The following is a 14,514-nucleotide window of genomic DNA, read 5'->3' as shown; positions in this document are numbered from 1 at the left end:
TATCCTGCCCTTTAACTCCTCTCCCACTCCCCCCCCCCCTTTCATACCTGCAAGACCACAAACCCGCAGGAAGCCAGTTCAAAGGGCCAACCCCTTGGCACATACCTTGAACAAGCTTGAGACGTGGCCACAGAGCCCTTTGCAGCAGGGCTTGGACCTGTCTTTCAGGGGAAAAGAGAGGCACAGCCCCAGGGGTAGTCCCGTAGCTGCCCGCTCCAGGGCATGCTTTTTGCTTTGCCCAGGAGAGAGGTATTGGCTGTCACCAACCCCAGGCTCACATATCACATGGCAGCCCCATTGCATGGAAAAGGACCCATCCCTGGGTTGAAAGAGGTGACTGGAGGTCTCATGGCCGTCAGGGCATGGCTGTACCCACTGGCAGGGCAGCAGGGCTGGTCTGACCCAGTGTAGTCCTTGTTCCTTCAACAGCATTGCAGGGTCCATCTTGCCTGAGCTGACTCTCACCTATGGCAAGTCCCCAGCCAGGTGCCCATAGTGTGATGGGTGGCACCGGCTATAGACTCCATTTGTCACGCATGCATCTTAGCCCCAAGGGATTTGGTGGAAGACACTCTTCAGGTGGCACTTTCCTCTCCAAGTGGGCAGGCTGAAGAATTGAATTATAGAAAACTTTTCTAGAAGGTTCTACACATTTCCGCTCCTCCCTCCTCCCTCACTCCTCACCTTTTGTAAGTGTGACAAAGGCATCTCCGATCTACCAGCATCTCACCTCAAGGGGCCAGGAACATGCACAAGCACAACCCTTGCACTTCCTGAGGCTATGTTTCTATCTGCTTCCTCAGAAGTAAATAAAAAACCCAAAGAAGGTTGGGCTCCCAATCTGACAGAGTATTGCATTTACTAGGATATATATAGCTCTAGATCTGGGCCTGACACAGGACCAAAGCAGCCTGTAAGGATGCACATGATTATGTTTTCCACCCCTTGCCAAATGAAGTGTCTGGTACATGTCAAACCACAGGAGAAGCTATGTGAAGATGAATTAAACTCAAACCAGAAGGTCCTATATGGGCATCTCCTCTTGTTTTCTTGTCCATTCCTCTACTTCAGCAGGAGTCCCCTCAGTCCAAACTCCAAATATGCTAAAAAAAACCCCAAACCCCACTTACCTCTTTGACCTGCACTGAGACCTCAATAGGGATCTCATGGTCCTTAAACCCTCCTAGATCTTCCACTCAAGCCTCTAAGTCTCCACTCCCCCCTCATGTCTCCCTGTTTTTCCCCAACTTCATAGGCAATTGCCACTTGTCTTTCCACCTCTGACCTGAACCTCAAGCCTTTCCCATCACATACAGGTCTTCCAAAAATGTGTTTCCAGCTTAACACTGGAACTGCCACCCACCCGATTGTTAGCAAGCAGGAGTGTCTAGTCAACAGCTTAATGTCCCTCTTATGTCTGTACTTCCTGGGTTTTAACTCTTGGCAGAAAAAAGAGAAACACCACAGGGGAAACAGAAAACAGGCATGCTTACTAAGTACCTGACAGAAGGATGTGCTAAAATTTCACAAGATAACGGCTCTGATCCCTCTTAAGAGAGGTCCAGCATTAGCGAAGCCTTCCTCAATACAATTAGTTAAGTACTTGAAACCTAAACCTAGCATTGTGTTGTGGGGTTTTTGGTAATTTCCAAAGAATCCTACCTTGAATTGCTTAAAGCTTTCACAGCAGAGAGGAGAGTGTTGTCATAATTAGAAGTGTCAAAGTAGTAAACAGCTTTAAAGTCATAGTTCTCCACAAAGGAAACAGAGAGAAGATTGCCAAGGATTGCCCAGGGGGGTTTCAGACCTGAGTTAGATTTTTCACCTCTTTCAGGTCAGTGTCTTTTCTATTGCACTATAGGGCAACAACCAGAGCTAGATAGAATAGGTTGGGAGGTAAAAGCAGATCTAAGTGCAAAACAAACAAGGAAAAAAGTTTAATACCACTGAAAAAAAATTATATATATACAAAAGTTCTTGGAGTTTGGTTTTGTAACATAAAGCACCATGAATTCCACAGTACATTACAACTCAGCCTACTACGCCTTCCAGAAAGCACCCAATAATTCTGAAATCTGATTTAGCACCAAGCAATTGCCATCTTGTTTAGCACCAAGAAGCCTGTTAAACATACCCTTTGGTCCCCCTGCCCTCCTCTCTCATGTGCATCAGGCATCATCTGGCTGCTCATGGGTAGCACATGAGACCTATCACTGACATTCAAACACCAAATAGAAAAGGAGGAAGAAGGAAGCTTGTTTCTGGAGATATTCAGTGTTAGAGAGGCTTGCTTCTCTTCAGGGAGACACAGGGGCGCTATACACTGTAAATAGACAATATCTGGGTTTGCAGCCTGTTGAGGAAGAGAGAAAGGGATTTGGTCCTGAGCATCACCTCCGGCATGCTGCTTCCTCTCTACTGCCTGAAATCCTGTCTCTGAGCGATTCCACACGCTTGACCTGCTAAGGGAGGGGAAGAAACTCACAGTCTCATTTAGTTCCTATGATCCCATCATCCATGTTTCCCTGGGAAAAACCCAACTTTGCCTCAGTGAAACCTTGTTTTTATACCCACTGCCTCAGTGACAGTGGTGAGGAGGATCCAGGGCAGAAAGCCCCTGAAACTCATTCCAGTCTGTACAGCTTCCTTAGCAAAGCAGGGAGGGTAAGTAAACAGGGCAAGAGAGAAAATGTCCTGCAATTCTCTCAAGTTCATTTCTAATATTTAGCCTGGGTCCCTGTGCCTTTGCCATCCCGGGGTGAGTGCACCAGACCTAGTCCTGTATGTTTATCTCCTATAGGAGATCTCTGGTAGTCCCAGGTGCTATAGGCAGAGACTGTGGCTAATCACGAGACTGCAGAAGCTAGATAAGTCAGAAGACTTCATTATCAGTGATGGGCAGAGGAGAAATACAGTTTCTCCTGCTTGTCCTGTCCTGAGACTCAAAAAAGAGAGAACTCTTGGCACTGCTGTTCACAGGAGCATCACAACATGTGGAAGTAGATTTCCCAAAGTGCTGAGTCAGCCTCACCTGCTCCCCCCGCCAGGACTGTAGCAATCCCAGAGGGATGTGAGTGAGAGCAGTGTGAGACCAGTACAAATGGTACTATAAAACCCTACCGCTGGCATTTCTTTCCCACTGTGACATCTCCAACCTGACAAGAAGAACAAGGGTTTGTTTTAGCCACATGCTTTTCTCAGTTGCTCGGATGAGATTGTCAGAAAAGGGCACAGAGCATGTGGCAGGGAAGCTTTTAACCCTGGGGCAAGGTGCTGTAGTCTCACCTCTATCTCTTTTCCATCACAGAGGCAAAGAGGTGCCAACCTGCCCAGGTCTGGAACTAATTTAACTGCAATTGCCCTTACAGCCTCCAGCTTAGGTCCTGAAGCAGCAGTCCCTCAATACCAATGTGGGAGAACCACCTTTAGGAGGACAATGTAATGGCACGCAGGAGCCAGGGCCTGACTCTCCCCTCACATCAGCAAGGGTTAGGGATGACTGCTGATACCAATGGAAGGGCATGGATGCACCTCTGCCAAAGAAGGCAGCTGATTCAGGTTCACTGTCTGGGGAAGCAAGACTGAGCAGCACCCCAGGGGAGGTATGGGAGAGAGGTTTGGTACGGTTGTCTCTCTCGTTCTGTACTTATGATCCCTAGTGGGAATAGAGTGGTGGGGTCTACCGATTCAAAGGCAGATGCCTCTGAAGGGTCTGGTTGAGTGTCTGGCTCTTCATCTCTTCAAAAAGCTAGAGCTGGCACAGAGGTGGACAATCCCAGCAGGCCTAGATTTTACAGCCAACCTGGACTCTGTGACCCAGAATGGTGTCTAAGGAAAGCCAATGACATACTTCAGAAGGCCAACAGTCCCCTTTTTGGAAGACTTGTCTTTCACCTCTCCTACATCTTCCTTGTGCTACAGGAGGCCATCAAAACCCAGTCCGCTCTCCAGACTACAGGTGTGAGAGGTGACATTAAGGCCATGTTGCAGGCTGCAAAACTGGCATGTCTAGTTGGGACAGAGAGGAGCCAGGATGCACCTGGGCAGTGGGGACTTTCTAGCCCTTTCTACAGGAGTCCTTTGTGTATGAAGCACCAAGGAGGGACACATCCCCAGGAGCAGCTTTCCTCCTGCTCTAGGACCCTAAATGCCAGACACAGCTCACTGGCAGATTTAAAAGAAGCCAATAACCTAAGTTGAGTTAAGGGGGTGAGAGATGGTAGTGTCACACTGTAAGTGGACAAATACAGGTCTGGCTACAAGAGAGCATGAGGTGGGAGCCAGTGCGGCAAGTTTCACACTCAGTGCCTGAGACTTGACAGGCCCATTTCCAAGTGATTTGCAGTGGTTGCGGGCAGTAAAGGGAGAGAGAGAGGAAGAAGGAAAAGGCCAAAGAAGCCTCAAGGAGGAGGAGAGGCAGTTATTCAAGGCTAGGCTTGACCAGGTACCCATTGAAAGTGATGTACACATCAACATCATCACTGTAAATGGCATTCTCCCGCTCCCGCTTGTAGAGCCTCACCCAGATCTCATCATTTTCCTGAAGCTCCAGCATGAGGCTCTGGCTCTGCATGATGCTGCGGTCACTGGGTTGGGCATACAAGATGACTGCCTCTTCTTCATTGTGCATGATGTGCATGTAGGTCTCCTTGAAGTTCCAGGTGTGGACGTTGAGGCTGAAATAGTAAAGTCCACCTACATAGCAGTAGAATTTGCCATTGAACATGTCGAAGTGGCTGTAGAGATTCACGAAGACGGTGTCAAAGATCAGGACTTGGAAGCCCTCACTGCTGTGCAGCGCTTTCTTGCGACCGACAGAGAATGCAGCGTACTGATGCTTGCAGGGGTCTCCCGCTGTGCCCATCTGTCCTTTACTGCCTTTCTGGCCCTGGGCACCCCGCTCGCCTCGTGGTCCTTCTTTGCCCCATTTCCCTGGCATCCCAGGCTCTCCCCGGTCTCCTTTCTCTCCTACAAGAGGAAACAGAGGACACAACTCCTATGTGATATCAGAGGGAGAGATGGAAGTGGCAGTGAGAAAGCCTAATGAGGAGGCAGAGGATTGCTCAAGGATGAGACAATGCCAGAAGAAGGAGTGCTCCTGAGGGTCACAATATCATTGTGCTTCATGGGAAAGGAGCTAGCAGAGCTCTCTCAGTGTGACTGGGGTCTCTTCTCCTACTACCTCCCTGCTCACCACATGATATGGCCTTGCTGGAGACAGTAGGACCTGTCCCTAGGAGACCAGCCTGAGAGGGAGCCCAGCAGTGCAAAGTACCACTGGGGCTCTTGACCTCTTCTTCCTCCTCCACACTCCTTTACCTCCACTACAGCCCCAGACCTCCTAGACACCTCTCCTATGACCCAGTTATCCATGTAGTGTGCACACTGTTGTTGCTGTAGGCTGGAGAAGGGGAAGAAGTGCTAATGCCTGTGGAAGAATATGACTAGAGAGGGACAATGAGGTGGGTCAGAGGGAAAAGATCCAATCTGGACTTGATAGCCCTCAGTTAGAGGGCTGGTATTTTGACAATACCAGCATCCTTTGGGCATCCTGTATAATTAATACTGCAGTTCTACCTTGGGGTTTGTGTGTTGCCTATCACACAGTTGGGCATCAATACAGAGAGAGAAGCAGCACCAGAACATACTTTGTGTAAAGAGAGAAGAGATGGGGGTCAGAGTATCCCAAATTTGCACCTTGTTCTTTTCCTCCTCTCCATCCCCTGCACAGTATTGCAGGTCCCCCTGCAACATCTCACTCTAGTCCAGGCGTCTATCTGCTCCAGACACTCTTCTGAGCTTTGATGGACTGCAGCTATTTCCAAGCTGGGCAGGGAAGGGGGAGCATCTGCCCAGCTAGCCCAGAGGAACCACAGAGCAACAGTAAGCAAGTGGAGCAGGATCCAGCTGGGAACAGGCTTTTGCCCACAGCAAAGGCTAAAAGGGGAGCCCTGAAGGGAGGAGCTGATCTAAAATAGGGAGCCTATTTAAATCTAAAATAAAATAGCCAAGCCAGCCACAGCACGGTGGAATGAGCTGGGGGTGACTGCCAGTTAGCCTGGAGGTGCTTGCAAATAGCTGCTGCCTCCCCTTGCCCTCCTCCCACTCCAAAATGCATGTGACCCATGGAGCTGGAGAAGGTTTCCCCATAGCCTTCCCAGGTGCCAATGCCTACCCTCGAAACCTGCTTATTTTGCAGCTGGATAAAGACTGCTCCTTCCCTCAAGCACTATATGACTCTGGAAGTCTGAGGCAAGAAAGGTGTCCTCCCAGCTTGGCAAGAGGCTGCCAGTGCCACTCCTGTGCTGGCCAGGAGGAAGAGCTGGTAGCAGGCAGGATCTTGAGACACAGAGGTCACAGCACAGATACGCACTGACTTCCCTCCCCCCCGGCTACTCTTGATCCCAGCACAAAACATCTAAACCCTGGGCACAGTGTGTGTGGATGGCATCTGGCAGTCTGTCTGCATAACCAGCATGCCAGCAACACAGCTGTCACCTCCACCGCAGTGCCACCGGTCCCTAAGCAGGCCTTGGAATCCCAGGTCCAAGATGGGCACTTACCCTTCAGTATGGTGATGTTGATGTAGGGACGGACCTCTGGCATTGGGTAGGGCAAGTGGTGGTGGCTGGGAGAGAGTGGTGGGGCATCTGTGGAAGAGTCCAGTGGGTCACAACAGCGCTTGCAAGCACCAGGGGCTGGTTCTGTGAGGTTGGGTTCATCAGTGGGTGCCCCGAGCACAACAAGAGGGAGAAGAAGGAAGGCCAGGGGTATGCGCAGGTAAATTATGTCCATGGTGACCTGGGAAGATATGAGGAAGCGCCAGAGTGAGGTATCAGAAGGGAAGGACATGGAGGATGGAGCAGAGATCACCACAAAACATCTTTCTGTGACTGGAGCCAGGGGTGGGACGAAATGGCATTGTCCTGTGGAGGGAGTTTACATGCTCGAAGTCCCTGGAGGTTCAAGGCTGCAATCTGAGTAGAAAACACACGGCCCAAGAGGATGCCCCACGCCCTTCTGCCCAGACCAATAGAGACTAGCTGCTAACCCTGGAAGAGGGCTTGACTCTCACTAGGCAAACCACTGGACCACTAAAAGATTCAGTCCCCAGGCTGGGATTTAGGAAGGAGACATGGCAAACCACACAGCCCCTTTAGCAAATGCATGCTCTGGTAGGCTGCTGAATCTGTGGGGAGGGCTGTAAAAAACTTCTCCAGCCCTCCAGTCACAAGGTATCAACTCTTTACCGGAGTCTAACCCAACAACCACCCCGTTCCAGCTGGAGTCTGACCCACATCACTCTGTAGAGAGGCCCCTTCTCCTGTGGGCTGGGAACTTAACTTCAGCTCCCTCCTTCCCCCCACCAAATCCCATCCCTCTCTGTGCCTCAGCCCCCTCCCACCAACGCTCAGTTGTGTTCTCAGCCAAACCCCAGCACCTTCCCAAAGGGATGGCCGGCTCCTCTGAGAGCAGCAGGCAGTGCCAGGCCTTTGCAGGCAGACCAGAGGGGAGCTGCTCTGCTGCAGAGGATGAAGGAAGCAAAGCTCGGAGCAGGCAGCCTGCAGAGAAGCATGCTTACGAAAGACAGACACGCAAACAAGCTGAGAAAGCCCCTCTCCCAGGCTCTGCTCCCCGTCCCTCTGCCTGCACCCCAGCGCAGCGTGGCAGCTCACCCCAGAGGCTGAGGGCTCCCCTCTGTGCTTCCCAGCCCCTGCTCACGGGCTCCCCTCCGCCTGCAAAGCTGGCCCCCGCGCCCATGGCTTTAAGAAAGCTGGCTCTTGGCACAGGCACTGCTGAGCGCTGGCTGGGTGCACAAGCTGGGCTTGGACTTGCTCCCTCCCCTTTCCTCTCCCTCCCTGGCTTTGGGCGCTCTCCATTGCAAACCGGCTTGGGTTTCATCGGCGTCTTTTAACTCTTTCCTATGTAGTTCCTTTGCCTTATATATGTGTTTGTTTTTTTTCTCTGCCTTTCACTTCCAAACAGCCTAGCCCTGGTCAGCAAAATGCATGCAGCACAGATTGCACCCTGTGCAAAGCGTGGGCTGGCAGCAGGGCAGTATCCTACCTTGAGCATCTCAGGGTGGTCAAGGTGGGGTGCATCAATGCAAGGGACAGATTTTTCTTCAGGTAGGATGGTGCAGGACTCTGCCTTCAGTCCCCTGTGTTATTCGTCATCTCATGTATTACCCTTTCACTTGGCTGGCCACACTCTCTCCTTAGGTGTACCTGTCCCACTCATAGTCTCCAAACTTCATCTTTCATTCGCTCCTGCATTGTTTCTTCTGCACGTCCCTGCAGCCTCTCATCCCAGGCATGATATTTCTAGCAGGCTCATCTGCCAACTGGGAGAGGCATCCATTTTTTCCCTCTGGTCATCCCCTCTCCCTGGGCAGATCCCCAAGCCTTGCACTCTGGTGCGTGTCATCCCCCGGTCACGTCCCCTGGTCAGGTCCCAGGCTAAGCAGTTCCAACAGGAGGGGTGTGCCTGGCCTGAAGCACAACCCCGCTGCAGGGAGCTGCCTGCCAGCAAAGCTGAGGATCTGGAGCAAACGCTGGCCATGATCTTTGCCCCCAGTCTGGCGCCAAGCTGACATGCTTGTGCTGTTGGGGTGAGCACTAAGTGGCTGCACCAGAGCCTAGGAATGAAGGGCGTTTGGGGAGGGAGGGTACAGGGGGTGGGGGATAAGGGACTTCTTACACTGCAGAATTGGTTGGGAAGAGGATTTTTGGGGTTCCTACCCTGCAGCAAAACTGGATTTGGGAACTTACACCCGGTGTGGCTGCACATAAGTATCTTTGGGAGGCAGGAGGAAGGATGGGCAATAGCTCTCTTCAGAAGTGCCAAGTCAGCACTGTGCCTCCTGCAGTTTCCGAGAGAAGCTGGAGAAGGCTCTAAGGTTTCTGAAGGGGAAAGGGTTTTGTGCGTGTCTGTGTATGCTTGGACTATTTTTTTGTTTTCCTTCTCCCATTTGTTTGGTTTGGGAATGGGAGGCCCCACTTCCCAAAGCGTGGCTGGCGTTTGGCAGGACCCCAGCACCACTGGAGAAGCAAGCAGAAAACTCTGAGAAAATATGTGCTGTAAGCTGGGGGGAAGGGAGGAAGGGGGGCTGGGAGTCCTGGAGATATTCTCAGGCTGCCTGTCAGCCCAGAGCTCCATGAACGTGGAGTGAACATGCCTCCCAGATGGGGTGGAAAGAGAACCAAGAAATGTGCTGCTGTGCTCGTGAGTTCCTAGCTGGGCTCCAGCACTGACATGCAATGAGACCCATTGCAAGTCTCCCATGTCTGCTTGTACCTCAGTTTCCCCTTTTGGAAAATGGGAGGGAGAAAGGTTAGGGCAACACTTTTTGCTAATGGAGCCTTGACGACTGACAGAAGTGGGTTTTTGTGATCAGTTGTGCTGTCTACTCCTGCCTGCTGCTGGTGGGAATTTTGGCAGCTGACAGTACTATTGTTGAAAGCCAATAAATTTTCTGGGGTGCATGAAAACTCAGAGACTGACACTGACGGCAAAGTTCCTCTCTGTTCCATCAAAGCTATTGCAGTGGCTCACTCCTTCAGGTTTTCCTGCCTGCCTTATTTCCAAGCATGACATTACCCTCTTTTGCAGCTCTCTGCCTTACCGTCTGGCCGCCTTTACCTTTACAAGGGGAACAAGTAGCAGGGAAGGCCATTGCCGTCATTTCCATCCCGCCTTTCCACCTGCACTCTCAAGTTGCTCACAACCAAGCAAATGTTCTTTGTGGAGGACCTTATCATCTGGGCCTTTGCCCTTCTCTCATCTGACTGCAGGAACAGCTCACAGCAGGTAGCGAGCAGGACTTTGTATTTAATGTCTCATCTGAGCTGAACAGGCACCTGCAGGGAGCCAGCAGACAAAGACTTGCACTGGTGGCATTGCCCAGCTGGGCAGCACTTTCTGCCAGTAAAGACACTTTAGCCAGGGTAACATTGCCCAGCTCCCTGAAGGGAGCTGGCTGTACCAGCAACATTTTGCCAGAGCAGCCACATTTGCAGGAGGGTTTGGCTTGTATGGCTGAATGCTCAAAGATACGAGTTTTGAGAATGCTATCCAATAACCCCATGCCAGCCATGCTTTTAAGTGTAACCCAAGCCTGAAGGTACCTTGTGTGCTCAACAATCTTCTCTCTCCCTCATCGCACGCTCTGCCTTGGAGGCAGCCCAGGGAAGCTCTGGCCAGATTGGACTGCAACAATCCCTGCTCAAAAGCAGCTGCTTCATCCTCCTTCTACATTTCCTCCCTTCTCCTACACCTCCCCCAACGCAGGCAAAGTAGGGGGTAAAGCCTGGCTCTCCCCCAGTGACTGCCTCCATCCCATTAACCCTCTCTACCACAGGTACAGAAGGAAGGAAATGACTTTGATGTTTTCTCCCCTTTCCAGCCCCTGCGTACAGCTCCGCTCCCCTGCTGCACATGTGGATTCCCTGCCCTGGTACACATACACAGGTACTTGCATTCACCCACAAACACCCACACACTCCCCCTTCACAGCTCCTCCCTCACCAAAACCTCCAGAGCAAAGGTATCTTCCGCACCAAGAGGTAAAGAAACAGCCCCTTCTCTTCCCCTTCCTGGCTGCTTCTCCTCCACCGCAGCTGCTTTTCCTTTCTCCACCCCTCTGCCCCCACTCTCCAAGAGCATCGGAAGCTGGGAGGGGAAGCGGAGGACCTCTTACCTCCGCTCCCCTCCGGAGGGGTCCCACGCTGGGTTATCCGTATCCTCAGCTGCTCCTGGTTAGCAGCACAGGGAGGGAGGGCTGGCAAGGCCCAGCTGACTGCAGCCAGATGCTCGCCAAGTGCTCTTATGTAATTACTGTCTTTTCCATCCTGCCTCCGAGGCCTTTTTGAGTGCCTCCCTCCTTGCTCTGGCCCGTGTCAGGCTTGGCTTTCCCTCCCTCCCTCCACCCACCCCACACAGCATCACGATTTGCTTAGCTCAACAGCTGATTCCTTCTGGAAGCAAAGTTCAAGCATTTCGCTACTGTCGCTGCTACCCTTGGAAAGAGAGCTCACGTGTGTGTCAAGAGCTGGGGAGTGAGGGGCAGCACTGCTCTGCACTCACCTCCTCTCCATCGCTGGCCGACCGCTGCCGGGTACCTTTGCCTTGCCCTCCCGTAGTGCCTGAAAAGGGGGAGGGGGGCACCTGAGACAAAGGAAAAGTGGCAGTGTGTTTTTATGCTTCAGTGCTTTGGGGTGCCCTCGGGTTACCCTGTAGCAGCAGCTGGCTCTCTGACATATCGGGATTGCTAATCATCTCCAGCCAGGCTGCAGAGGGGGTTGGGAAGACCAGATGACCTTTAAAAGTCCCTTCCAACCCAAACTATTCTAGGATTCTACGATAAGACGAATCTTTTCCAGCCTGTGGACTCCACGGATGTGCACGAGGCTTGTGTAACAGCCAGCCCTCGTTACCCAAGAGCACCAACACGGCATAAAATTATTGGCTTAGAATATGTTGTACGTCTCCGAGAATGGGCAGGCCTGTTGGACGTCAGCTGCGTGGCTACATTTGTCTCGTAACTTCTGCCCATGTGGGGCCTGAACCAACCAGGAACGACACGTTTCCTGGCTTTACGCAGGCTGAAACTGAGTATAAGGGCACTTCTGCCAGCAGGGATTTCTGCTGCTTGGCGGCCTGGACTGTCTCACACGGAGATCAAGGCCTGGCAGAGCCGCTACATTTTTTTGCTGTGCGTTGCTGAAACGCCACGTGGCTGAGGAGCAGCTGGAAGAGCCGTTCACCTGCGCTCATCGCTAGAGCAAAGCTGTTGCTAGACCTGGCAAGTCTCCAGCACTGAGCATGAAAGTGTGAGCTTGTCTCCCACTTCCCACTGCCCCCACAGCTAGTCCGAGACACCACGTGTCTGGCAGACCCAGCTGAACAGTGTATCAGAGACTGGCTGACAAGCTGCATCGGTGGGGGATGCCTTGCACCCATGCTGTCCCTCTCCCCACAGGTAGCTTTTCCAGCTTCAGTGTCCCATCTCTTACCCCCACCTTGTGACCCTGCCTGTGGAACCATTGAGACAAGAAACTGTGCCAGTATCCACCCCAAACTCTGGCATGTGACCACAAGTGCTAACCCTGCTGCAACCAGCAAGACTTTGCTGCCTTGTGAGCATCTAGGCCCAACAGCTTGGCTGGATGGGAGATACCAGGCAACACTGCAGTCTGTTTGAACCAGTTCTTAAAAATAACCTTCAGCCCAGCCTGCTGCCCTCTGCTTCTCTGCATCTGAATGCATCTAAATGCCTCCTCCTCCCATCCACTCCTATGTAGACCCATTTGTTCTTCTGTAGTGTCGTCCCCTAGCCCTGCCCTGAGCAGTTATGAACAGTAGATCACTAGTGAGGGCATCTCAACTCTCACAAGTAGGGCTGAGAAAGGTGGACAGTGGTTAGGGCAAGAAAATTTTCTTCAGAAGTACCCATGAGCTTTCTTACCAAAGAAACAAGCACTTTGTGGCATGACAGGGGAAGCTGGTTTTTAAGAGCTCACAGAAACTCTTGGATCTGTGACAGGTACTTCCCACTAAGGGAGACACCCTGGCACCAGGGGGGTTTGAAACACAGAGGTTCCACCATCACTTGGTAGTACTGTCCTGAGTCTGGTCCTAAAACCAGTCAACAGAGCAAGAGTCCTGCCACGTTGTCTGGCCATTTGGTCTAGCTCAAGCATGTTGATCGCTTTTTCTTCAAGGCATAGGTGTTGTTTGATACCCATGCAGTGAAGTTTCATGCTTTTCACAGCAACAGATCTCTGCTGAAGCTGTGTGATGCCTTGCTGTAGCTACAATGCCTCTGAGGGTCTAACAGCTCTGCATGGCCCTCCAGGCTCATACACCTGCATGGTGAATATATGGGATTTCCAAGAAGATACAATGTCGGTGGGGGGTCCTGATCGAAGTCCCGACTAAAGTCCCTCGTTCCTGCAGTCAGCACACCACGGAGCGTGCAGGGGTGCTGGGTCCAGCCATTCGTGCAGCATCCCCGCCGGGCACAGCCCTTGCCTCAAACCCGAGAACACTTCCAGTTGAGAAGACAGCGTGTGTGTGAGAAGCGGGCCCGGCTGGGCCGCAGCACGCCCGCCCGCCCGCCCGCCCGCACGGCGGCTGCCGACTCCCCCCTGCAGGACGCGCCGCGCAGCGCCCCGCGCTGCCTCCTCCCCGCCCCGCGCTGCCCGGCTGCCTGCAAACGGCGGGCAGCCCGCTTGTGTGTGCTCCCGGCACCTGTGGCCGAGGGCAGGTAGAGGCTGAGGTGGGCTCACCTTCCGTCGTCCTCTCTGCAAACCCACCCCCCACCCCCCCCCGCAGCTTAGCAGCTGCCCCGAGTGAAGACCACCGAAGGAAACAGTGATGGGGCACAGTCCGTGCACGCACAGGTCGTCAGGCAAAGCGTATGTATTTCCTTCCCACATGGTGCTGTTTGTCATGTGTAGAAGGACATGCTGCAGCCCAGGCACACGTCTTTCCCAGGCTGCATAGACGTGGGGGGGTGTGCGTGTGCGCACGCACATGACGTGGTAAGTGTGAGATCTGAGTGAGCTGGCTGCGTTGTGCATGGCGTTTGCATATTTTATGCTTGGGAAGGCAAAGCACAACATTTTTTTATGAGCAAATATTTGCATATTTTCCACTTATTCGAGCAGATAAAGCATTTCAATTCCTTGTTGAATCCTCAGGAGAGCCAGGAGCATCTTCTTTTCAAGGCTGTTTCCCTTTCTTGTATCTCCCTATCTCTTATCTACTGGCTACCCTATTTCAACAACTGATTAACTGCTTCCTGCCCCCTCCCCTCACCCCCTTGTTCCACAGTTCTGTACAATAGCTGAAGCAGAACGTGGCCTGGACAGTTTTGCTGTTGCCTGAGCTTAGCTGCTGTGTTTTCCTGCTGATGACAAATATAGCGGCTCCCTAACAACAGCTTCAAATGACATTAAGTGTGGGTTGTGTTAGCAGCAGCCTGGAAACGCACCCTCGCTTTTCCATGCTGGAACCCCTCCCCGATCACCATTCGTTGCCCTTCCAGCTTCTCTCCTGAAGATCTACTGCAGAGGAGAAGGGTCAAACTGAGTGGTCCAAAGCTGCCCCAGATCACTGTTGGGCTGGCAGAAATGTGCTTGGGTGTGCATGTGTGGTGGGTCCGTGTGTGGGGAGGGTCATTTGCAAGGTCCAGTTGTCATCTCCCAGTTTTAGCCCATGCCTGGGCTGTGTGTATGAAGGTGTCTGTGCTGTGTTCTTGTGTTCATGCTTAGGCCAAGAGGCACGTGTATGTCCCGGGTATGTGTGCATCTGTGTGGGTGGCCACATATGGTCTCATGCGCATATAGATATACTTGAATCAAAGCACCCACAGACATGAATATGTATATATATTTATACACATTCACACAGTCGCATGTACCCACACATACACACATGCAATCACATAAATATTCATTTGTATGCATATATACACATCACATATATATGCCTCTCTGTATCTGCTCCTGT

The 14,514-nt window shown here is 52.1% G+C and overlaps 1 protein-coding gene across 3 annotated transcripts; it reads right to left on the bottom strand.

Moving 5' to 3' along the window:
- Nucleotides 1-1,922: 1,922 nt before the first annotated feature.
- Nucleotides 1,923-10,810, bottom strand: C1QTNF6 (C1q and TNF related 6). Of its 3 annotated transcripts, none has more exons than XM_075753072.1 (3): nucleotides 10,700-10,810; nucleotides 6,564-6,801; nucleotides 1,923-4,968 (listed from the first exon to the last, which is right to left on the bottom strand). In XM_075753072.1, exons 2-3 carry the CDS (start codon nucleotides 6,793-6,795, stop codon nucleotides 4,421-4,423), a joined length of 780 nt encoding a protein of 259 aa, XP_075609187.1. In that variant the 5' UTR covers nucleotides 6,796-6,801; nucleotides 10,700-10,810; the 3' UTR covers nucleotides 1,923-4,420. The 3 variants fall into 3 exon arrangements, with proteins under 3 accessions (XP_075609187.1, XP_075609184.1, XP_010296938.1); XM_075753069.1 differs by lacking the exon at nucleotides 10,700-10,810 and adding an exon at nucleotides 8,068-8,207; XM_010298636.2 differs by lacking the exon at nucleotides 10,700-10,810 and adding an exon at nucleotides 7,677-7,770.
- Between the last annotated feature and the right edge of the window lie 3,704 nt (nucleotides 10,811-14,514).

This window comes from Balearica regulorum, chromosome 1, assembly GCF_011004875.1.
Source record: "Balearica regulorum gibbericeps isolate bBalReg1 chromosome 1, bBalReg1.pri, whole genome shotgun sequence".
Classification (NCBI taxonomy): domain Eukaryota; kingdom Metazoa; phylum Chordata; class Aves; order Gruiformes; family Gruidae; genus Balearica; species Balearica regulorum.
This window is presented reverse-complemented; position numbering and strand designations above follow the sequence as displayed.